We start from the raw sequence: 25913 nt of genomic DNA, 5'->3' as shown, positions 1-25913 counted from the left end.
AAGTCGCGGCGGCATCGGCGTGGGAGAATATCAGTTACGTTCGTTCCCCATTATAAATAAATAATTAATTAGTGAAGTTTGCGGTGCTAATGAAATACGAGCCTTTGATATTTGATACGAGCAACGAGACCTTGCTCAATTGTTCTTTTTTTTTGTATCGATTATTTTTTTTTTTGTCTCTCCTGTGTCTAAATACAGAGAAAAAGTGAATGCCATGCATCGCAACTAATGTGGCGTTTTGGCAAATAAATGTCTACTAATTGAAACTTGATATGTTGCTAGTTATTTTTGGTGCTATGTGCATTGCAAAAATCTATAAAATGAGTTTTTTTATTATTAAAAATTTATTCGTGAAATGGACTTTTTTTTATTAAAAATTTTATTTTTTTTAAATTTTTTCGGCTGATTTGTTTTTTAAATAAATTATTTTTGTTTAAAAATTAATAAAATTTAAAAAAAATTAATTAAATATAAAAAATATTTAAAATATTAAAAAAAAAAAAGAAATTATTTAAAAAATTAAAAAAAATACTATGGAAATATTTTGTCTCGAATTTTTTCATAAAAAATTAATTAATTTAATTTAATTTTAATTTAATTTTTTTTTTATTTTTTTTTAATTTGTAAAAAAAATAAATTAATTACTTTATTAAAATATAAAAAAATATAATTAAATTATTGATTAAAATTAATTTCTACGTTAAATTTTTATTAAAAAAAAATTAGTCAATTATTGTTAAAAAAATAAAATATTTTTTTTATCATATTTTTTTTACGAATCGAGAAAAGAGTTTATGAGTTTAAAAAATTTGTAATTAAACTAAAATAATTTCTAAATTTTTTTAATTTTTAAAATAAACTCGCATTTTCATACTCCTCAAAATTTCAATTAACTTTAAAATATTTTTAAAAATAATTTTTTTAATAAAAAAAAAAAAATAATTTTAAAGAACTTAATATAAAAATTAAAAAAATGCTAAAAAAATTCTAAAAATAATTTTTCTCGAATTTTTGCTTAAAAAATTAGTTAATTTAGGTAATTTAATTAAAATTTAAAAAACAACAAAAAAATTATAATTAAAATCCTCAAGTCAAAATCATAAAAAAAAATATTTTTAAAAAAAATTAATTTAAAAATAAATTTTAATAAATAAAGTTTTTATTTAATTTAAAATTTAATAATTAATTAAAAATTTTCAAAATAAATTTTAATTTAAAAAATTAAAAAAATAAAAAAAAAACTTTTTTTCTTCGAAAAAATTAAAAATAAATAAATTTAAAAAATAAATAATAATAAATAAATTTAATAAAAAATAAAAAAAATTAAAAACCTGATCGAAAAGCTTAAAGCCAATTAATTACATTCTTTTAAATAAAACTTTTAATTTTTTTGCAATAAAAAATTTTTTCAACCGATTCACTTCAAGTTCAAAAACTTTTCATTTTTTATTAATATTCAAACTATAATAACTAAATAAAAAAAAGTAATATTCTCTCGAGAAAAGGGAGAAAAACAGACATAGATGAAGACGAAGAAGAAGACTTTGACTCGTAACAATCATAATTTCCCATTTTGCTCGTCGATTACTTGTTTCGAAGCGAAGAAAATAAATCAAATAAAAAGTTTATAGAAGTGATAAACTTTCTCCTTGATTAATTTAATCACTTTTATTTCCTTCCCATATCCCACACAGTCCATAAAAAGCGAAAAAATGCTTTTCTGCGCGAAACGAAAGAAAAAAAAAAGAAAAAAAAATCGAAATGAAATAAAAGTTGTAATAATAAATTTTTTCCATTATTATTAAAGAAGTTTGGACGTGAAGTGAAGCGCTTGATCGATTTTTACTCAGAATTTATTATTTATTTATTTATCGGTTTTTGAGGTTATCTGAAGCAAAAAACCGCAAAAAGTCACTCGAGAGCCTCACATCAAGCGCAGGGTTAATTAACGTCAACACACCATTGTTCATTCAATGCGGAAATTAAAATCGTTTTGATGCAAGTCTCAACTGATTACACGAGAACGAGCAATTATCACACACAACTTTATGAATTTTCGCTAAATATTTATTACAATCGATGTCATTCTGCAATTTTGCCAGCAAAATTATATCTATAACGAAATAAATCAGACACTTTTGCTCTGCATTTTGTTGAACATCGACTGGGAATATCATGTCAGGTTTTTTTTTGTGTGCATTGTGCAAACAATGTCACCATCAGAGATGCCTACAACTTTGTGTCGTCGGCGGTATGTCGTCGTTGTCGTTGAACAAATGGCTTTCATTTGTGTGTTTTTCCGTCTGGCATGGCACTTAAATGACATTTTGTCATCTTCTCTAATAGTTTTTGTGGTAATGTCGCACAAAATTTGCAAGAGTACAGTCATAAATTAATGAACAGGGGAATTGATCACTTGATTGATTGGATGATTTTTTCTGTAAATTTCTTTATTTTTGATAAAATTTTTGAACTTTTAATGACAAAATTGGTTATTTGGTTCAAAAATTTGCTTCTAATATCTTAAAAAATAAATTTTTGTACAAAAATATTTTTTTTTGTCTTTCATGAAGATTTTTTAATTACTTTAGAAATAACAAAAAATTTAAAATTTATTAAAATTAAAATTTTTGCATAATTTTTTTTCAATTTAAATTTTTTTGAAAAAATTATTTTTAAAATTTAACCATTTTATATTTTAAATTTTTATGTTTTTCTAACAAAATACCTAAATTTTTAGTCAAAATAGTAATTTTTTATGAAGAGTATTCAATTGTGTATGAGGAGTACAAAAATGTGAAATATTCGTAGTTTTCATTTTAAAAAAATTCTCAAACAAAAAAAAAGTCATTTAAAGAATAAAAAATTACACAATAAGGAGTATTAAAACGTAAAATTTGTAAAAAAAAAAATGATTTTTGACCTATGAGGAGTAAAAAAATGAGAAACGTTAATAATTTTAATTTAATTTAATTTTTAAAAAATCAAATAATCAGAAATTCAGAATTATTTCTGATTCAAAATCATTTTTTGAAAAAAAAATTAATCGAGGAGTATTAAAATGTAAAAATCTCTGAAAATTTGAAAGAAAAAAAAAACTTTGAGGAGTAAGAAAATGTGAAAAAATTGTAATTTTAGTAGAAAAACTTGAAATAAATTCTTAGAAGGAAAAAAAAATTAATCTCGAGGAGTACTAAAATGTAAAAAAAATTTTTTGACTTCGCGGAGTACAAAAATGTGAAAATTAAAAAAAATAAACAAGATAAAAAATTATCGATTTAAAAACATTTAAAATTTTTTATTAAAAATGTTAAATTTGTAAAAAAAAATACTTTTGAGAAGTATGAAAAAGTTTTATGAGGAGTACAAAAATGAGAAATATTATTATTTTGATAAAAAAAAGTGACTTTGATAGCAATAATTAACAATAAATGGGCAAATTAAAAATTGAGGAGTATAAAAATGTAAAATTTGTCAAAAAAAAATGTTTTCTTTATTAACAAGTAGTAACAAAATGTGAAATTGCACAACAAAACGCGCATTCCTGTTAAATCTGTTTTAATTTTAATTTTTTATCAACGGAAACAACACGTGAGAGTCCCAGAACGTGCGATATGACACGAAAAAAAAATCATCGAGCAGAAAAAAAAATTGTTATTTTCGTTCACATATAATAAATTAAATATTCATTGCCGCCCGCTGAGAATATATCAATCGTCACATTGTTAATTATGACAAAAATTAATGAAAGTGGCCAATTTGCGAGTCTTTGATTTCGCGCGCGCGGTATTTTAATTGAACATGAGTCACGCTTGTATAGATATTTATTACAAGAACTGTCTTGCTTGAAAAAATTTTTGACATTGGCGTGTTTGACCAAAATCCGGCTTTTTTGCTGTCAATACAAAAACAAAAAAAAAATCATCGACGAAAAAAAAAGTTTTTTGGACCTAAAATCCTTTTTGGCAGCAAAGACAATAGAAATACAAATAATAATAAGCGACACGGCTTTTATTAGCTTGTTCGTACAGAGAAAAAAAGTTTTTTTTGATATTTAGTGATTATATTTTATTTTATTCATAAATGTTGAAGGGCTTTCCCTGCCATTGCTCGTTACACACTGACACACTGAAAATGGTCATAAAAATACACTCGACATCGTGTTTGGCAATTTTCCAGAAGCAATATTTAATTTTTTTTTTCGTTCGTTTCTTTCCATGGAAACAAGTCGGGCGAGATGCAATTTTTCAACGTGCATATCCGTCGCCTGCTGAACAAAGTCAGACAGACACACAAAAAAAGCTACCGAATAACAATAATAATGCATATCGGATTAAAACGAGGCACTTTTATTAGCTTCTCTTGTCATGTCATGTTTGGCACACGTTTCGCCATGCCGCATAACCGAAAAATTGTTGCTCTAATGGATATAAATTCGCATATTTATTTTATTAAAAAAAAAAAGAAAAAAATATCGAATATTTTATTCATTTTCACATTTCATCTCATTGTTGCGCGCGGTGTTGCAATTTTGCGTGTCAACGAGGAACTCCTTTGGGAGAAAATTCATTTTTAATGCGATTGTAATGCGCAAAAACTTTTAAGATGATGAAAATGGAACTTTTAATCCAATCACTTATCGTCTCACGCAATTTTTTTACGTTTTTTTGTTAAGCCAGCAATGCAAATGTTTTACTTTGATCAATCAATGAGGACATGCGATTAGCAAGTTTGCTTTCAATTTACGTTGCTGCCTTTCATTTTCGACGTTTTCTCTCCTGAGATATTGAACAGAGATGTAGCTTCAATGATTTTTAAATGAAAAAAATTATTTTGTTGATTTTTAACAATTTTTAACAAATTTTTAAAAGATTTTTGAGTAAAATTGCATTTTATTTTATAAATTATTTTTTTTGAATTAGCGAAAGAGCGATTTTCAAATTTTTAACGTTCATTTTTGAAGTTACATTTACAAATTTTTAATTAAAATGTTGATAAATTAACAAAAAAAAATTTTTTTAATTGTTAAATTTGAGTTTTTCAATTTTGAATTAGCAAAAAAGCAAATTTCAAATTTTTAACGGACATTTTTTAAATTTATATTTACGAATTTATGATTAAAATTTGTCAAAAATTAGAAAATTATTTTTTTTTTTTAATTTTTTTGAGCCAAAATCTATAATTTTGAATTTTGAATTAGCAAAAAGCGAATTTCAAATTTTTAACGAAATTTTTTGAATTGACATTTACGAATTTTTGATTAAAATCTGTAAAAAATTAGAAAATTAATTAAAAAATTTGGTTTTTTTAAAGATTGTTGAGCTTTTTGATATTTTGTAAGTTTGAATTAGCAAAAAAGCGAATTTCAAATTTTTAACGGACATTTTTTAAATTGACATTTGCAAATTTTTACACAAATTTTTGATACATTTGAATTAAAAGTTCGTAAATTATTCATAAAATTATTTTTGTTACTCCTTGAAATAGATTCAAAAGCAACACCTCTGCAAAAATATCGAGAAACAGGAAAGAATTTTCATAGGCAAATATTTGCACAAGACAAGATTAAAAAAAATATATGAAGACGATGTCAAAAATTTGTCACAACATGTGCTGCTGTTGCCGCTGCTTCGCAACAGGAAAATGAGGAAAAATTACATTTCCCATCGTCGCTGTGCTTCACGCGTTAAGATATTAAAAACTGCAATTTTCCATCTGTTACAGAAATTTAATCTTCGAGTCATGTGCCACAAATGCAAGAAAAAAAAGCCAATTTGTATAAAAATGTTTTTTTTCTTTCTTTATTAAAAAAAATTAAAATCTATGAAGAAAGCTCTTCGTGGAAAATTTTTTCCCAATCTTCCGGTCTCAGGGTTTGGTTCAGCAGGATGATTTGTTGTTCTTTTGGTTTTTCAGCGGATTTTGGTTTTGTTTCGATTTTTAGCATTTCCATTCCGTTTTCTAAAGCTTTAGCTAATTCCTCGTCGACTTTCTTCGATTTGGAGTCTTTTAACTCAACAACTCTCGAGGACTTTTGTACTTCGTTGTATTTTGCCATAGTTTTTGATGTTTTTCTCAATGTTTGCTGTGTCAATGATTTTTCACAAATGATGCTGATTGTACGTCAGTACAAAGCTTTTATACAAATAACAGAACAAAAGAGAAAGGGAAAGAGGTCGAAGGTGATTATAATGACTCACCTTTGCAAAATTTCCCATGATTTTGTCCTTTTTGATTGTTGGAAATTTTGGGGAGTTCAAATTAATGAAATTTTTGAATGTTCGGGACTTTTACTTCTGAAATAAATCTTAAAATTAAAAAAATGTTTTAAAAAAATTATCACTTTTATAAAACAAAAAAAAAAACTATACAGGGTTGCTAAAATTCATTAAAAAAAAATTTTACGATTTTTTTTTAAATTTTTTTTTTAAATTTCAAAAGAAAATAATGGGGCAAAATTCTTACCTTTTTTGGTCAAAATTTGCAAAAAAATTTTCTTCTAAAAAATATAATTTACAGATTTAAGTTCAAATTAATTTGTTTGAATAAAAATTTATTATTTTACAGGGTTGCCAAAATTTCATCAAAATCAGTTATTTTTTTTTACACATTTAAATAAAAAAAAATAAAATAAAAAAAAAAAATATTTTAAAAACTAAAATTAATTTTAACTGCCTTATCATTGATAAAAAAATAAATTTAGAAAAGATAAATACCAATTAAAACCTAATAAATAATTTGAAAAAAAAGTAAAATTTAAATAAAAAATACTAAATTAAAATAAAAAAAAAATTAAATAAAAAATTTAAAAAAAATTAAAAATATAAAATTCTTTTACCTACTAATAAAAAATTCTTAAAAAATGTCCCAAAATCAAAAAAAAATTAATTATATTAAAACAGATTTAAAAAAAATAAAATTAAATTTATTTCAAAAAATTTAAAAAAATACAGTTTAAGTGCTCAATTATTTTTTTTTAATAATTTTTAACTTTTATTAATTTAATAATTAATTTAATTTAATTAATTAAATTTAATTTAAATATTAATTAAAAATTAAATTAATAATAAATTAAAAATTTAATAATTATTTAAAATTTTAATTAACTTTTAATTAATTTAACATAAATTTGACTTTAAAAATTTTTAAATTCATTAACTTTTAATTGAATTGAATTTAAATCCATAAATTTGGACTCTCCGCAAATTCCGAAAATTCCCTCTTATTGAAAGTACATTTCAAACAAAATATCATTTATTTGTGCGAAAATGTACAAAGAGAACACAAAGAATAAACTCACAAGATTTGTTTTGTCAAAGTTTTGGGCAAACACCTACATTCCAGGCATTGCTTAGGTGTTGCTTTTGCTGGTAAGCCATAAAGAAAAGGTTATCATTTGTTCTCGTCTCCATCTTAATGGAGACACAAGCAAGCCAAGAATGCGGTAAATAACAAAGGTGAGTGTTGTGGGTTGGAATTTTATCGATCCAAAGTTGCTTTTTTTCTCTCCGTAATAATCGTCGTTGTCGTAAAAATGTCTCTCAAGTACCTTTTCCGTGACTTAATGAACTTTTTCATGCTAAAAATATGCCGCACCACAAACACACTTGTGATGCTCCAAAAACCTAAAACTAAATAAGGAAGATTTGTGCAGGCGGCGGCAGCAGCGTGTGACATTAACTATTATAGATGAGTTTTTGTGGCTAAGCCAGAATTTTTTTTTTCTTTTTTCATTCATCATCTTTTGCGAGACATATGCGACACACTCCTGTAATTATGATTACTTTGTGTACCTTGTTTGTCGTCCTGTGTGTGCAATGCAGGTGTTTTTTTTATTATTACATTTTTTTTGTTTGCCTTGACAGGCGAACATATGACGTGTCACATAAATCGTAAACGAAAAAAAAAATTGTTCAACGAGCAAAATGATTAACAACTGCGACAAGTTGCTACGGGAGAGAGAAAAATGAATTTTCGAACGGTTTTCATCTCGTGTGTGGTGTCGAGATTTGCTGGAAAAAATAAACTATTAAATCGCATCGCTTCTCCGGTGCATGCAGTAATAACTCAATTATTTTTGTGCCTGAAGTTGAACTAGTTTTTCATTTTGAAAAGTTTTTCTTTTGCGAAATTTAGAGATTTGGATCGTAAATTCGTCTGAAAAGGAAAAAAATAATTTTTTATTTAAATTTTAAAAAACTCAAAAAATATTGGAAAAATTTCAGAAAAAAAAGAAAAAAAAAATTTCAAAATTATAAATTTAAATTAAAAAAAATAAAAAAAATTTAATAAATTTTATAATAAATTTTTAAAGTTCAGAAAAAATAAAGAGAAAAATCTAATCAAATTTTGTCATGAAAAAATTTAAAAAATATTTTTTTTTTGCTAAAGAAAATTGAGAAAACTAATATTTTGTCTGAAAATGATAAAAAAAAATAATTTTTAACAAAATTTTATAAGTTTTAAAAAGTTATTTGGATAAAATTAACAAAATTAAGGAAATCTTATTGAAAATTAAAAAAAAAACTAAAGAAAATATCATAAATTTAATCAAAAAATAATTTTTTAAAAAAAATTATAAAAAATCAGTCTCGGTAAAATTAAGAAAACTAACTAAAAATATAATTAGATTTTTTTTCAAATTGATACAAAAAAATTATTCAGATAGTCTAGCAAAATTTGAGAAAAATTCAGAAAAAAATTAAAAAATTTGGAAAAAAATTTTTTTTTTTAAATTCGATTCAAAAGATAATTGAATGAAGAAAACTAATTTTAAAATTTTAGAAAAATTAACATAAAAAAAAGTTGGAAAAAAACTAAAAATAATTATTAAAAAATATTAAGAAAAAATTCGAAAACATAAAAAAAAATTAAAATAAAAATAAACTTAAAATTAATTAAAATTCAAAAAAAAAATTGATAAAAAATTAGAAGAAAAAATAAAAAAAAAATATGAAAAACTAAATAAAAATTTATGAAAAAGCGCTTTGATTTTAAAATTCCACTCCTTTTAATTTTTTTCTAATACGAAGCAATTTTGAGCATGACTTCCTCCGCTTTCTCCTTATTTTCCCATCAAAACTACTCGAAGCACTTTTAACAATATTTCTCTTTCACGGACAGACCGAAATCGAAAATTAAACAAATTATGGAGAATCAAATCGAAACTCTGCAGTAAAAGTTTATTTCACAGAAAAATAAAATAAACAACTGACACATACTTTTTTCCATGTTGTATATTTATTTACACAAAAAAAGCCTATAAACTTCTCGGAAAAATACAGAAAAAAAACTTTCGAACGGAAATATCAATTTTTATCTGCCAAAACAGTAACAGAACTGGAAAAATATTGAACAAGATAAATGATGCTGTCATTATACTCCTAAACTATTTTTTCTCATCCTTTTTCAATTTTATTTTTTTTTTCTTGCGAATATTTGGAATTCGAAAAAAAAAATAAATCGAGTGAGATCAAGGCAAGAATGCCAATAAAAATTGTGGATAAAAATAGAAAGCAAAAAAAATAATAGAAAAAAATCTTTTTAATTACTTTTGATGAAAATAACCAGACACTTCACACTCTCGATCGCAACATACATCTCTCAACACGTCTCGCGCTCTTTTGCGTTCAAAAAAAAAATTTTTTTTTTCTAACAAAAACAACCGAAAAAAATTAACCTTGGCCTTTTATCGCAGTAGGCCATTCAATATCGTTCGACAAGTTCTTCATAAATTTTCAAATTCAAATTTTTTCTTGTGAATCATGTCAAAATTTCATCCCGTAACTGCCGTTATTTTCGACATGGATGGCACAATTCTCGCTACCGAAGCCGTTATTGAAGGCGTTTACCGCGAAATTTGTGAAAAATTCAAAAAATCCTTCGTCTCAGATGTTCGCTTAAAAATTCTGGGAACCACAGAACAAAATTCCTGTCAAACTGTCATCGCGGATTGCCAATTACCGTGCAGCGAAACGGATTTTATGCGAGATTATAAATCCTTAACTCTCGAGAGACTTGGAAATTGCGCATTACTGCCCGGCGTCGAACGATTAATTCGCCATTTGCATTCCAAGGGGATTCCGATCGCCATTGCCACAAGTTCAAGCAAAGATTCGGTCGCAGTTAAAACTGCCAAATACAAGGCGTTGTTTGATCTTTTTCATCATGTCGTCACTGGATCAAGTGATCCCGAAGTCAAACACGGAAAACCGGCGCCAGATATTTTTCTCATAGCGGCAAAGAGATTTGCGCCATCTATAGATCCGAAAAACTGTTTGGTGATCGAAGACGCGCCAAATGGCGTCAAAGCTGCAAAAATGGCGGGAATGCAATGTGTCATGGTTCCGGATAAAAATTTACCGCAAGATCTTCAAAAGGAAGCGGATTTGGTACTAACAACTTTGGAAGATTTCAAACCGGAGGAATTTGGTTTGCCGCCATTTTGAGATTTTTCCTCCGTAAAAAAACCACAACAATAAAAAAAATTGTTCGCCATAAAAATTTAATTGATCTCTCGTAGACTGATACACGCAACAATAAATCTACAACCCTCGTTTTATTTCGTTTCGTTTTGCGAGTACTTTACCACAAATGCAACAAATCGCACAACAACGCCCGAGTTCATGAACGAGTTCGCCAAATATAGGTCATACAATGACGTCATTCGGCATGACCCAAATTTCGTGTTGCGCTTGAATAGAAGATGACGCCGACCGACAACGACGTCGTTCGTCGCTGGCATGAATGAAAAATTTGTTGAATAGGGAGAAAAAAAATGAACGGTAAAACAACACGTGACACCAAAAGAAGATAAATTTTCGTCGCAATGCATTTTCTTTCGCACAAAAGACTTTTTTTAGAATTTTTCTTTTTTATTATTTATGAAAAAATAACATAAAAACACCCAGAGGAGAAAAAGGATGAGAATGAACACAATAATAAAAGTTTCGCAATAAAATAAATTTACTACGATAACGATTTAATTCGGAAAGTGAGTGCAAACAATCCGAGAGAAAATGTAAAACAATTAAATTAAATGGGAATTCGATATATTTTTGCCCCATGCTTCGACCATAAGAACGGTAATCATCGGTCGTTGTCGTGTATATGAAAGTGTTGGTATGGGAAGACATGTGGATTATGTCATTGACAATTATGACGCAAACAGCAATATTTTGATCATCAAAGTAGAACGGAATTGTTTGTTTTGTTGCGCAGTGATGTGAAAATTTGCTCAGGAATCTTATCATGGAACATTTTGACGAATTGATTTTTTTTTTTAAATTTTAAGGTTATGTTGAAAACACAAATTTAGGTTACATGAAAATTTTTTAAAAATATTTGTCTTAAAGAGCATTAAGAAAGTATTTTAAATCAATTTTTTGAATTTCTATTCAAAAAATCATCCAAAGTAATTTTGAATAATATAAGTTTGACAAAATCGTCACTTTTTGATCTATTTTCTGTAATAGATCTAATCTGATCAACAAGCGACGAAATACAGTACTACCGTTTTCCCTCAAAACATTTTTTTTATAGAGAATCATAACTAAGCTTTATTTTCGATGAAAGACAGCAGTTCTTAAGAAACATAAATAGTTTTTAATTATGAAATTCGTCAATTGTGAATTTTAGGCTTTTAACGAATATCAAGTTAAGAAGTTTATAAGTTTTCAACTTTCTTAATAGCTAATGTCTTTCATCGAAAAAAAGCTCGTTAAAATTTTCTATAAAAAAATACTTTTGAAGGAAAACGGTAGTACAGTATTTCGTCACTTGTTGATCAGGTTGATCTTTAAATAATAACCTTTAAAAAAAGTTTTAAAGTTCTATTAAACTATAAAGAATTTTTCATCGTTGAATTTGATCATTAACGGAAATCTGTTATTTATTTATTTATTTCATCAAATTAAGATAACTGCATTGTAGTTGGAGGAAAAAGCATTAAGCTTAAAAAATCTCATCTTTTCTTTCACATTATAATTTTGTTGGTCGTGCTCCATTTAATCCGTTGCCATTGAATATATCACAGTCCTGCCTCAGGCCCAGTTGGAGTGTTTTATTTGGTTAGAGTGATCACAGGATGAAACAAGAAAAATATTTTCTTCAAAACTATTTGGCAGTCCATAGTCTGAATTCTGGAATTTTTCAGACTTTATGCATCAACTTTATTTGCTTAACTTTAACATCCAAACTTAAAAGAATAAAATTTTAATTTTACATGATTTTCATATTTAACATTTAATTGCCTTAATTTTGAACTAAAAGCTTGTTTAAATTTTTTTAGTTCAAAACCCAACCGCTAAGGGCTCAAAATTCATCAAATCGCTACATCCCTGCCACGAAATCACCTACGAAGAAAAATAATCAAAACTTTTCATCTTTCTCACACCATCGCAAATCTCCCATCTCGTATTTTTACTTCGATTATTCACATTTAATGTTATTTAAATCACTCTTGTCTGTAATTATATTATTGGCAGTTAGACAAGAAACAAACCGGTACAAGGTATTTTAAGCATAATTAAATATAAAAATACACTTTTTTGCGTGTACACAACGCGAATGTTATTTTTAGACTTTGATTTTAAATATAAATAAACCATGGTGCGTGCGTACTGTATTTATCTGTAAATTACAAAAAAATTTAATGAACGAATTTACCTGCGTCGGCGTTACTTCGGAGATCCAATTAGTTCATAACATGACGAGTATTGAACAAAAACAAAAGAGCGAATTAAACGAGTGGAAAAAGGGATTTTACACATAATTTCCTCATTTTAATGCAAATGCCGAATATTTTTTAATTACAGTGATTTAAATCAATTGAATTTTAACTGAAAATATTTTTATTTGGTTTTTTTTCGCAGGTCTCTACCCAAGTTAAGCAGTCAAGATGAAGAAGGGGGGGCAGGCGGACATGGCGGCTTTGGCGGAGGCGTAACGCACTTTGAGCCAATCCCTCATGATCATGACTTTTGTGAACGAGTTGTTATTAATGTAAGTACTTGCTGCCGCGCTGCTGCTTTTGCTTCATTTTTTAACTTTTCTTCTCTCTTTTTTTTATTCTTGCCGCTAAATTAACTCAAAAAACAAAACAGGTTAGCGGTTTAAGGTTTGAAACCCAACTTCGAACGCTTAATCAATTTCCAGATACATTACTAGGTGATCCCGATCGAAGACTTAGGTACTTCGATCCATTACGTAATGAATATTTTTTTGATCGGAATCGACCGAGTTTTGATGCTATTTTATATTATTATCAAAGCGGTAAGTTTTTCCCTTCTCATTCTTTGCTTTGGTGACGGTTGCTTCAAAAAAAAACAACTAAAGCTTTTCGTCGTCCAATGTCACACGCGGATCCGCGAATTAAAAATAAATAATTACTTTTTTCAAAGGCGGTCGACTACGGAGGCCCGTTAATGTACCTTTAGATGTATTTAGTGAAGAAATTAAATTTTATGAATTAGGCGAAGCAGCGACTAATAAATTTAGGTAAGTTCCGCTACTTCATCTTTTACATAAAAACTAATTCTAACTATTCACACAACAAAAACACAAAAAATAAAAAACAGTAATAAAAAGACAAAATATCGCAGTGGAGTATCCGGTTATCTAAGACAATCGGCACGTAGCAAAAATCATCGACACAGTCTCGGAACGTATCTCGAGACAATGCTCAATCGACGAAGTCGCTTGGGAGATGTGTAATTACAATTAACTTTCTTTTCTGTAACAAGCGCTTCCCCCTTGCTAGATTTGATCGAAAATTCTTCCTTTCTTTGTAATTAAACGACACAAAAGAATCAATTATAATTAGTACCCAGTTGGAAAAGTTTTTGATAGAATGGAATTGATGATATCCTTTTCGTTACTTAATTAATTTATAGACCAAAAATTTTCCATAGAACAACTTTTATAAGAGACACTTTTAAAGATCTTATAGAAGATCTGAATAATTTTTTAATATACTCAGATTTGGAATAAAATTTCTTTTTGAGATCCAATCTTAAGATCCTAAGATCTAAGATCTAATCTTAAGATCCTAAGATCTAAGATCTAATCTTAAGATCCTAAGATCTAAGATCTAATCTTAAGATCCTAAGATCTAAGATCTAATCTTAAGATCCTAAGATCTAAGATCTAATATTAAGATCTTGAGATCATCCATTAGAACCTAACCTAAAAAAAAAATCAAATTCTAACAAAAAAAAGTAGCGTTACTTACCTCAATACAAATTTCCAGCTGAGTAGCGTTCCCCATAAATCTACAACGTTCCATTTAAACAAACGTAATTATAATCAAAATAATTGCTTAACTGACTTTCATGCCCTTCATCCTTCCGTTCGTCGTCTATGTCCTTATCGTTCATACTAAACCGCGCCATAATTGAATTTACATCAACCATAAACACGTAAAATTACAAAATAAAACCACATCAATTGCCAAAAAAATAAAAATGTCAAAGTCACGTTTCAATTACCTTTTAATTAAGTCACACAAATGACGCTCCATCTGTTAAGGAAATTAAGAAAAAAAAAAGTATAAAGTCGACCTCGAAACTACGCATTCGATTCCGATCTTAAATCTTTGATTTTTACCCGCTCTGATGTAACGATATGAATTTTCTACGCTGCATGAGACGTTCCAACCATTTTTCCATCATCACACATCGGAACTTTTGCGTTTTTGAGGTTATGAAAATCCCGAGGGCCTCATACGTTGATTTTCAAACTTCAGAAGCGCAACTCATCAACTAAGGGGTTTAATGGGATGTAGAAAATTCATATTTTTACATAAAACAATTTTTTTCACAGATTTTTCTTACCTACACTTAATATGCGAAATTGACAGCTTGCACCTTTGTCGCAAATTTTAGTAAATTAGCATTTTGTGCTTGCTTTTTTGTACCGTAGTTTGTAGATTTATTGACAGCTGAACGTAAGTACTCCAATGAGTGACAGTCAACGATGATGAGTCGAGATGATGTATCGGTGCTCCACTGCTAGCTGTACTGCTATGTTCCCCGAAACACAAACTCCATACATAAAAAAACATACTAAAAAAATTTTACTTAATTTTTAATGCTGACACTTTTGTGTCAATTTTCTTTAAAATTTTCCTCAAATGAATACAGAGAGGATGAAGGCTTTATTAAAGAAGAGGAAAAACCACTACCGGACAATGAGAATCAACGTAAGGTGTGGCTGCTGTTCGAGTATCCCGAGAGTTCACAAGCGGCCAGAATCGTAGCCATAATTAGCGTATTTGTTATACTTTTATCTATTGTTATATTTTGTTTAGAAACATTACCCGAATTTAAACATTATAAGGTAAGATTTAAAGCGTTTGTTTTGTTAATTAGCAGTTAGCACTTTTTTGCCTTAATTAGGTATTTAATACCACAACAAATGGCACAAAGATCGAGGAAGACGAAGTGCCCGACATCACAGATCCGTTCTTCCTAATAGAAACTATATGTATTGTATGGTTCACGTTCGAACTTAGCGTCAGGTAAGTTTTATACTTTAACAAATTTTTCCCGCGCAAAAAAATGGCGGGAAAGTAAGGAGTACGAAAATGTGAAATTCTTCCTTTGTAAACTTTCCCGCCATTTAAAAAGAAGAAAAATTTTACTGAGGAGTACAAAACAGTGAAACTCTCCTTATAAAAACTTTTATACTTTTAAAAAAGGCACCAAATTTTTACAGAGGAGTACAAAAATGTGAAATTCTTCATTTGTAAACTTTCCTGCGCTTTAAGGCGAAAAATTTTTACTGGAGGAGTACGAAAATGTAAAAATCTCCCTATTAAAACTGTAACACACTTGAAAAATGCGGGAAATTTTAACTGAGGAGTACAAAAATGTAAAATTTTTCCTTTGAAAAGTATCCTCAACCAAAAAAGGCGGGAAAAGAGTACAAAAATGAGAAATTCTTCCTTCGTAAACTTTCCCGCCATTAAAAAAGGTGAAAATTTTTTACTGAGGAGTACAAAAAAGTGAAACTTTTCCTGTAAAAACATTTACACACTCAAAAAAGGCGGGAAAATTTTACCGAGGAGTACGAAAATGTGAAATACTTCTCTTGTAAACTTTTACGCCATTAAAAAAGGAGAAAAATTTTACTGAGGAGTACGAAAATGAGAAATTCTTACCTTATTTCCTTTGCAGGTTCCTTGCTTGTCCGAATAAATTAAATTTCTGCAGGGACGTCATGAACATAATTGACATAATCGCCATCATTCCTTATTTCATAACTTTAGCAACTGTTGTAGCCGAGGAAGAGGATACGTTAAACCTTCCAAAAGCGCCAGTTAGTCCACAGGTTCGTCTTTGTTCAAAACATTATTTCATCTTTTAATTCTCAAATTCCTCAAAATTAACTAAAAATTTGTTTATAGGACAAGTCAACGAATCAGGCTATGTCCTTAGCAATTTTGCGGGTGATACGTTTAGTTCGAGTGTTCCGAATATTTAAATTATCTAGGCATTCAAAAGGCTTACAAATCTTAGGAAGAACATTAAAAGCATCTATGCGGGAATTAGGTTTACTTATATTTTTCCTCTTCATTGGTAAGTACAATTCTTTTTTTATTCTTTATCATTCACTGTCATCCTCATGTCTCATAATTTAATCAATTAATTGAGTCATTGACAACAAAAAAAGTCATTTATCATCATTTTCATTTAATTTACTCAAAATTTCATTTTTTTATAGATTTTTCTTGATATGCTTTGCGTCAAATCGCAAAGTGTTTCAAAAGCAAATATTTTTTTTTTTTTAGAAATCAAAACTTTTTTCTACTTATTGAGTTAAATGAGCATAAAATGCGTGAAAATTTAGTCAAGTATAAATTTAATGACGAGTTCTTTAGCTTGTGTGTGAACGCTTGATTGATATTTATCTTGGTTCAATTCATTTAAATTCAACATTTGCACAGGATTCATTTTCATTTTTCTCGTAGAATATTAAAATACATCGAAATTTAGTGAAACTGTAGAAATTTTGTTTATTTCCATAGCAATTTTATGAATTGAATTTTAATTAAAAATTATTATTACAAATTCCAATTATATTGTAATAATAGTATAGTAGAAACTCGTTTAATTTTTCCTTATCATTGAATTGAATCTCGTGTAAAATTTATCAAGTGACCACAAAAATTGAATTTTGATTAAATATCATGTTCAAACAGGAAAAACTGTCGAAAATCATCAAAATATAACTTTTTGCGTCAAGTTTTGATATCATAATATTTTAATAATACTGATAATCAAAAAAAAAATCTTTTATTTATACAACAAGTCACAAACATAAAAGAAATTTAAATAATATGAATTTCTGTTTTTCCTTTTTTTTCCTATCTTGACATTTTTTCGTATTGAAAGATATTAAAAATATTAATATCAAACAAATTTTTTTGTCTCTTTTTTTCTTGTTTATTTATCCAATCTAAGCCAAAAAATAAACATTTACAGAAAAAAATGTCCTACAGGTATATTTATATTAAAAAATAGAAAAAAAAATTTTTTTTCTATCCAGTGAGTCCTTTTTTTAACAAATTACGCAAACAAAATGGCCAAGAATGCCAACGAGACGAAAGTAAATACTGCCATAATTCACGGAAAAAAGGATCTCGATAAAAATATTTCATTATTTAATTTTCAGCGTTATCCGGGCAGCCATCCGGGCATCGGATAATGACAAACAAGAAAAAATATTTGTATCCAATATTCGGCAAAAGTTGTCACTCGCTTCATCGAACCACTCAAAAGAGTCATTATAACAAATGTTCGTGCATAAATTACACGAACAAGGGAGATAAAGAGGAATGAACGAGGAGAAAAAAAAACACGTCACACACTTGTGCAATCATTGAACAATGAATAATATCTGGGAACATAATTCAAGCACAATTGAATTGGAATCGTGTTCTTGTCTAGGATTTATCGTCGTCGTCGTCGTCTCGGTCTAAGTTTGTTGTCAAAAGTTGCATGTAAGCGCATTTTCTCCTTGTACGAATTCGAGACACTTTCAATGGCGAGGAAGTAGAACGTGGAAATGGCACACAAACACAAAAGGATTGTTGAAAATTATTGCTTCTTGATTGTTGTTGCCTATAATGATGGCCATTGAAAGCAAGTATAAAAAAACGAAACGTGAAAAATATATAGTTAGTAGAATCGTGCTCATAATACAAGAGGATTATTATCAGACAAAAATTTATGGCACAAACCAAGTTGTGAGACAAGACAGAAAAAAGTGTCGTTTTTTTTCTTGTGCCATCGCACAATGGCGATCATTTAGGTGCGTTCATGTGAAATGCAACTATTGTCCTGCTTTTTGGGATACAATGTGACATTCATTTTGGTTATGTACACTGTTAAAAAAATTTTTATATGGAATTACGACTTATAGTGTTAAGTATATTAATTTTTTTATGAATTTTAGATGGAGTTCTGAGACTTGGATGAATCTCTGGAAAATTAAAATAATTGTTTTATTCATAATGCTAAAAAAAATCAAGTCAAGAAGCTCTTCGGAGATGAAACAAGGGAACAAGGACCTTATTGAAATTCTATACATTCTATACTTAAAAATCGTAAACAAACGTGATTTTGTAAATGTGAAGAAATTTCTCGATATGTTTAAGCTGAAATTGAATGTCAACAAAACAAAGTTCATGATCTTTGGAGAAAAAAACACAACAACACCACTGAATTAATTTTACAAGATGAAGCAATTGAAAGAGTGAAAACAATCAAATACTTGGGAATCATTATTGATGAAGAATTGAATATGAAGGAAAACCACAAAACTGTGATAAAAAAGACTGCAAAGAAGGTTGGTTTCTTGATAAGGAACAGAAACAAGATCGATAGAGAAACAAGACTGATACTATATAAATCTATGGTTGGGTCGTGCATAGACTATTGTAGCTCGATATTGAACAACGAGACTGATTTGAATGAATTACAAAAAGTGCAAAACCAAGCTTTAAGATCATTGACTGAATCGGTATACTAGAATCTGTGATTTGTTGAAACAAACTGAATTATTGAGTGTCAAACAGAGAATAAACTTTAATGTGCTTGTCCTTACTTATAAATGTATAAAAGGTCTCTTGCCCGATTACCTAAGAGTAAACATATCACATGTTGGAGACGTTCAGCCTTACCTTTTGAGAAGAAACAATCAACTAAGACCATCAAGTAACCTGCTAACCAACTCAGTATTTTACAAGGGATCAGCATTATACAACGAATTATCAAAAACTTGTGATATTAGTGAATTAACATTGAATCAATTTAAAAAAAGAGCATAAGATTATGTGATTAAAAACATTGAAATATAGTAAACTACCCAAATTAAGAACACAAAAAAGTGAATATATCATTAAAATGATGGAAAAAAAATACAACAATAACAACAAACGACAATACATGGGCGCATGGGAATCTTATTTTATCAGAAAAGACACTTCATTAGAAAAGGCAGAGATGATTTTCCGCTGAGAAGCTCACATTTTATGTCAACTTCAATCTTCAGTCGATAAAAAATCATGACCATGGCAACTTTCTAACCGAAAATATTCGAAAAATTAAATAATTAAGAATAAATTCAAGTTTAAGATATGGAATTAAAGCATTAAAGAAGTTCATTAAACGACAAGACTTTAAATGGAGGCACTCATATTAATAATATTCGAGATGAACCCTACTTGAAGCTTTTTTAAAAGTTCTTTTCATAACATAATATGTTTAATGAGCATCTTTAAATCTATCAATACTTCCAACTTTAAAGAACCCGTTAAATACAAGCAGTTTGTTTTAAATCAATATACTTCAATGAAAAACATTTTTGAATACGATAAAAGACAACAACAGTGCAACTATTTAATAACCTGTCCGATCAAAACATTTTGGCAATAACAAACTTTTCAACTTTTATCAAAATTTTCACAAAAGCTGATTGTAAAAAGCTCATAATTGAACCAAAACTCGAAAGCATTTAAAAAGTTTCGCTTTTATGCAACTTTTCCCTGTCTCATAAAACTAATTACAAAGCTTAATGAACTAAGTTCAACGTAACGCAACTTAACATTTTCAACAGTGTATTCCGAACATGGTTAATATCTGTCCTATTTACAACGAACCCCTTTTTGCGTAACAATGATGATGATTGTTCAAAAGAAAATTTCAACAAGTCCTGTAAATTACCATCAAAAGAGAGAGATAGAAACACAGAGAGGAAGAGAAGAAAACTAACAAACTGACACTTTCTTGTCTGATGAGCATTTGGATCGATAATCGGCACAAAAAAAAAACAATTTCCTGTCAATCACGGAGTGTGTGTGTTTGTGTCAAAAGAGCGATAAAAAAGAACACTTAAAAGAACTTTGATTCCGTTTCATTGCTCCTCTTTTTGTAAAATTTTTTTCCCCGAAAAATTAGGTCAAAATTAATTCAAGAGTCCTCGCTGATGTTAGAAAAAAAATTTTTTTCAGTGACTTGTCGTTCATTGCGCTTCTACTACTACTAATACTATTAAAGTGTGTGACAAGCAAGTAGGCATAATAAAACCCATTAAATCAGGTAATAAATCTTGTAAATATGTTTTGATCATGGCAAGTTTTTCTATTGAATGAGCGCCAGAAAATGCATGGAACTTTAAAATATCCGTATATTGATCTTTTTATTTATAACAACATGGATATAAATATTGCGTTATTTTTGTATCAAAGATTTGCCTTTTGTGCAAAATTCTATATATAGCGAAAAAAGACGTACAAGTTATATTTTGATGAAAGAACCTTTCAAAATAAGTAGAGAAAAGTTTTTTTTTTAGTTCATCTCATATTCATGAATTTACATACATTTTTATTATTATTATTAAATCTTTATATATCGCTATCAATAAAATAATATTATTCCATAAGCGACTTAATTCAATTATTGGCTGCTAAAAAAAAACTTGAAAAAAAAATATTTTTGTTCAACCAGCAGCTTCCAGATTTTTTTATAATAAAATAAAATAAAAAAATTATCCTGAAACAACAAATGATAAAAAAAAATTAAAAAATAATAATAAACACTCTGTTATAACAAATATAATCCCAGGTGTTGTCCTCTTCTCATCGGCTGTATATTTTGCCGAAGCGGGCGCTTCTGAATCATATTTCAAATCCATACCCGATGCATTTTGGTGGGCTGTAGTTACAATGACTACAGTAGGATATGGTGACATGAGGTATAAACTCCATCAAAACAAATTTATCGTGTCCACTTGTATACCTCCTTTTTTCTTAATATACATAATATATATATATATAATATAAATATTTAAATATATGAATGCCAATTTCAATTATATATAATATATACAACAACACTGGAAACCAAAAATATATATTTTCCGTTTTTTTCCTAATTTTTATTTATTTTGAATTAAATATAATATTGGATTGACTTGGAAGTGTAAAGTTGTTCCGTACCGTGTAACCGTCGTTCGTTCGTTCGTCTTCGTCGTGTAAATCGTTTTGTGCCTGTGAATTTTTTTTTCATTATTTTTTTTTACTCTTTATATGTTCCTTCTGTTCCGATGAATAATTGGTTCTTCATATTTTTTATATATTATTATTATTAGAAAAAATATTGATTTCCTATTATTTTATTGTGATTGTTTGGTAGAAATTCGCAGAGTTCGAAAAGTAGAAGTTTTTTATTATTATTATTTTTTTTTTTAAATAAAATTCCTTCATTCAATACATAAAAAGCTTTAATAAATCCAGTACAAAAATATATATTGGTACGATATTTGAACTATGAAGGAACCAATATTTCTGACAAACATTGAATTAAAATTTATAATTTAATATTTATTTTATTTATTAATGAATGTTTATTATTTTTTATATATATTTTTTTTTATAAAATTATTTAAATTATTAAGCTGCGGACAAAATTAATTTTTTCTATATTATATGTATATTATATGCATATAATTCGTATATTATATGTATATAATTTGTATATTATTTGTATATAATATGTAAAATTTATTTTTATGAGAAAAAATTATATTATATTATATTAATTAGGCATATCATATGTATATAATATGCATATGATTTATATATAAAATTATATGCAAAAATTTCATATGTATAAATTAAACAAAAACACTCTTTTTAAGTTATTTTTTTCATCGATTTATGGTATAATTTTTAATATTTAGTAAAAAAAAATTTATATATAAATTATATACATATTATACACATATTATATATAATATACAAATAATATACAAATTATATACAAATAATATACAAATAATATACATATAATATAATATAATATAGAAAAAATTAATTTTGTCCGCCACATTAAAATAATAATTGTTGTAATTTTTTTTAAATAATAATAAATTATAATTAAACGAAAAAAATAATATTAATGTCCTCTCAAGCTCTCTCTTTATCAAAATAAGTAGCAAATCTGTTGTCATTCCGTGTACTTATCAATCATCAAATTTAAATGTTTTTTTTTTTTATTTTATTATATTTTTTTTATATATAAATATTATTTTTAATATTATTAATAAAATAAAAAAAATATTGAATGAAAAAATATACAAAAATATAAATTTTGTATAAAATAATTTTACGATTGGCTGCATTGGTGTCTTTTTTATAATTTTAATGTTTAACAATATGAATAATAAAAAATAAACAAAAAATTAATGATTTTGTAAATAAATCAAATGTTATAAATATTATTATTATATAAATGTTGTATCTTTGTTATACTTTTCCTAATTTAATTTTTTATTAATATATATGATCTCTCTATTCTGAAGTCCGTATCTCTTACAAAAGCGACAATGTATTGAATGAATGAATGTTCATCTACTGCTCTATCGATAATTTTTTTTTAATTATTTTTTTATTTTTCTTTACTTTTTACTTTTAAGTCAGGTCTAAGATATAGGGAAAAAATTAAAAAAAAAAACTGAACAAAAATATTTGAACTAAATTCGTCGTCTCAAAATCATTCATGAGTCATTTCTTAATTTTGTCATTTTTCTCTCTGCTTATAAAACGCATCATCTTCAAAAATTCAAAAAAAAAAATCAAAAGTTATGAAGAAAAAAAAAATATTACAAAAAGCAACCATATCAATGTCCACCAAATATTTGTATCTAATTTTAGGCGTTGTACTCTTCTCATCGGCTGTTTATTTTGCGGAAGCAGGAAGTGAGAATTCGTTCTTCAAGTCCATACCAGATGCATTTTGGTAATGAAACTCTCCAATAATAATAATAATTAAAATAATAAAAAAAAATTAAGAATTGAATTAACAAACAGCGAACAAAAATACTAAAATATTCCATAATTTCCAATAATTTGTTACAGGTGGGCCGTGGTCACTATGACCACAGTTGGATATGGTGACATGACGTATGATTTAATTTCTTTCTTTAACTTTTTTATTTTATCTCACTTTTATAAAGCATATATTGTTGAAAATATCGTCGACGTCAAACATTTTTTTTCTCACCAATTTTTGCAGAGCATTAACATTCCGCTCGAATATTAACGAAAATATTTCTATAAAATTATTATTATTCACTCACTCAATTTAATATATACTACTAACTATAATATTATATATATATAATATATCATATATAAACGTTTATTATTCACACTTTTTTATCATTTATTTTTTTATTATATATATTTAAATATCTAAGTCGCTTAAAAAAATTATTTATTTTTTTAAAATTATTTTTTAATTAAAAAAAACATTTAAAAAAATCTCAAATTGGTGCCTTTGAATTTTTTTTTTAATAAAAAAAAATTCTGTCAGTCAGTCAGTGTCAGTTTTAATAAAAAAAAATATATATTATTTTATTATAAAAATGTATTTATACAAAAAACACTACAAACAAACTTTTTATATATACATATATTTTATTGACACTAAATGATAGATCTGACTGTTGTAGGATAAAAAATAATAAATAATGAAAAACTAGTGGGTTATTTTTTGTATAGTGACATGATAATAAAATCCCCTTTTAGATTAATCATAATTTTATGTTTTTAGGTGATCTAAAATATTTTTAGAATAGAAAAAAAAAATATATTTAAAAAAAGAAAACTTTTTACAGGGAATTTTTTATTAATTAATATTTAATAATAATTAATAATAACTTTTAATTAATTATTTTTTTTTTTAATATTTAAAAAAAGATTTCTACCATTTCAGCAGTGCCTTCAATAATTAATAATAATTTTTCTATAAAAAAAATATTTTTTTTTACACAACATACATAAAACTTTAAAGTATTTTCTATAGTAGAATTTACATATTTTAATAAAAAAAAATATAAATATGGGTCACAATCTTCGGCAATCCAAGGGAGTATAAAGTAACAAATTTTATATATTTTTATTTTTTTTTTGTAAAATAAAAAAAAAATAACAAAATACGATAAAAAAAAGTTTTCTATCACATATTAGTTTAGTTTACATTTTTTTTTCTTTTTAAATAAATAGATAGAATGAAAAAAAAATCATATATAAGAATATCCCTAGTTTATAGTCAAAGAGCACCAACTTTTCATATCAATTCAAAAAAAAAATATAAAATAGAGATTTTGTACATTTTAGCATATAGCATATAGAACTTTTTTAATCGGTCATGATCTGAGCTCATTATTTTATAAAAAAAAAACAAAAGTTTAACACAATTTTCCTATCAATATATTATTAACATATAGAATAGAAAGCCTTATACTTATTTTTCTTTGTTTATTTTCTCCTTGCATTTTTTTTTTTTTAAATGAGTTTCTAGTTTGCATGTTCCTTTGTATATTGCACGTGCATGTGCCTGTGCATGTTAAACGTTTTTTATTAAAAAAAAAAGTAGTGTATCATCCACTCTTATGATTCCCTCTTAATATGATCACTCGATGATTTTTTCAAGAAAAGAGCCATATTGAGGGGGGGACTGAAGTACATGGCAAAAATGTTAATTGAAGTAGTTTCGGTCTTTTTTGTTCGTGTTTTATCTACTTCTTGGCAGTTTTCCGTGTACTTCATTTTTTTTTTCAACTGAGACAGACATACAAGATCATCCGCATGACACGTAGAAAATTTTGTGTTTTCTTTTTTCCGTGTAGTAAAATACAATTACAAATCAACATATATATTACACACGCCATATATATATATTATACTATATGATATACAAAACACACGCAAATTATGACATTCAGTTCAATTTACTTATGATTTCATGTGAAAGGTACACAAAACATTAAGAAACCACTCACTCAATCAGAAAAAAATAAATATATATAAACATCATCCTCACAAAAAAAATACACACAAAGAAATACACGTATGTACGAATGTTATTTGTATATGCGTGTACGCTTTATTTAAAAGCGATTTGGTCATTTTTACGACTGATTGACTCCTATGCTCGGTCGTCAAAATGGTTGAACCTTTTTTGTATCTGCTTCTCTATAAGTAAAATGTATGATATGTTTTTAATGAAAATAATCAAAGTCTGAATAATAATAATAATAAATCAATAATCATCCGCATACGTTTTCGAATTTTTTGCAAATTATCAAAAAAAAAAATTCAAATTTAAAAAAGCAAAAATCCTGAATGTTTTTTACCCCAGTCCACATTTCCCTCCTCGTCACGTCAAAAATCAGACCGAAAATCAATGAATTAATATTATGTATAGACAAACATTATTATTCAACAAAATATATGTCACGCAACTAGCTTTCTGGGCAAAATAATGATTTCAACTATTTTTCTCATGCAATTCCAACTTAGACCGGTTGGTGTGTGGGGCAAAATTGTCGGTTCATTATGTGCCATT

The 25913-nt window shown here is 26.9% G+C and overlaps 2 protein-coding genes across 2 annotated transcripts in view; both read left to right on the top strand.

Annotated features, from left to right (window-relative positions):
• Positions 1 to 23365, top strand: part of LOC134835854 (potassium voltage-gated channel protein Shaker-like) — a 250526-nt gene extending 227161 nt beyond the window's left edge. The window contains exons 3-10 of the mRNA XM_063850839.1: positions 12873 to 13002; positions 13104 to 13272; positions 13401 to 13497; positions 15141 to 15336; positions 15396 to 15517; positions 16176 to 16329; positions 16406 to 16577; positions 23216 to 23365. Coding sequence (XP_063706909.1) covers positions 12873 to 13002; positions 13104 to 13272; positions 13401 to 13497; positions 15141 to 15336; positions 15396 to 15517; positions 16176 to 16329; positions 16406 to 16577; positions 23216 to 23304 — 1129 coding nt within the window. The 3' untranslated portion in view covers positions 23305 to 23365. The remainder of the gene's footprint in view (positions 1 to 12872; positions 13003 to 13103; positions 13273 to 13400; positions 13498 to 15140; positions 15337 to 15395; positions 15518 to 16175; positions 16330 to 16405; positions 16578 to 23215) is intronic.
• LOC134833418 (pseudouridine-5'-phosphatase-like) lies at positions 9765 to 10448 on the top strand. The gene has a single exon (XM_063847729.1). The coding sequence runs from the start codon at positions 9765 to 9767 to the stop codon at positions 10446 to 10448; it is 684 nt and encodes a 227-aa protein (XP_063703799.1).
• Positions 23366 to 25913: the final 2548 nt, after the last annotated feature.

This window comes from Culicoides brevitarsis, chromosome 3 (assembly GCF_036172545.1).
Source record: "Culicoides brevitarsis isolate CSIRO-B50_1 chromosome 3, AGI_CSIRO_Cbre_v1, whole genome shotgun sequence".
In the NCBI taxonomy this organism is placed as follows: domain Eukaryota; kingdom Metazoa; phylum Arthropoda; class Insecta; order Diptera; family Ceratopogonidae; genus Culicoides; species Culicoides brevitarsis.
The sequence above is the reverse complement of the archived record's forward strand: the minus strand, read 5'-3'. Positions and strand labels throughout refer to the sequence as shown.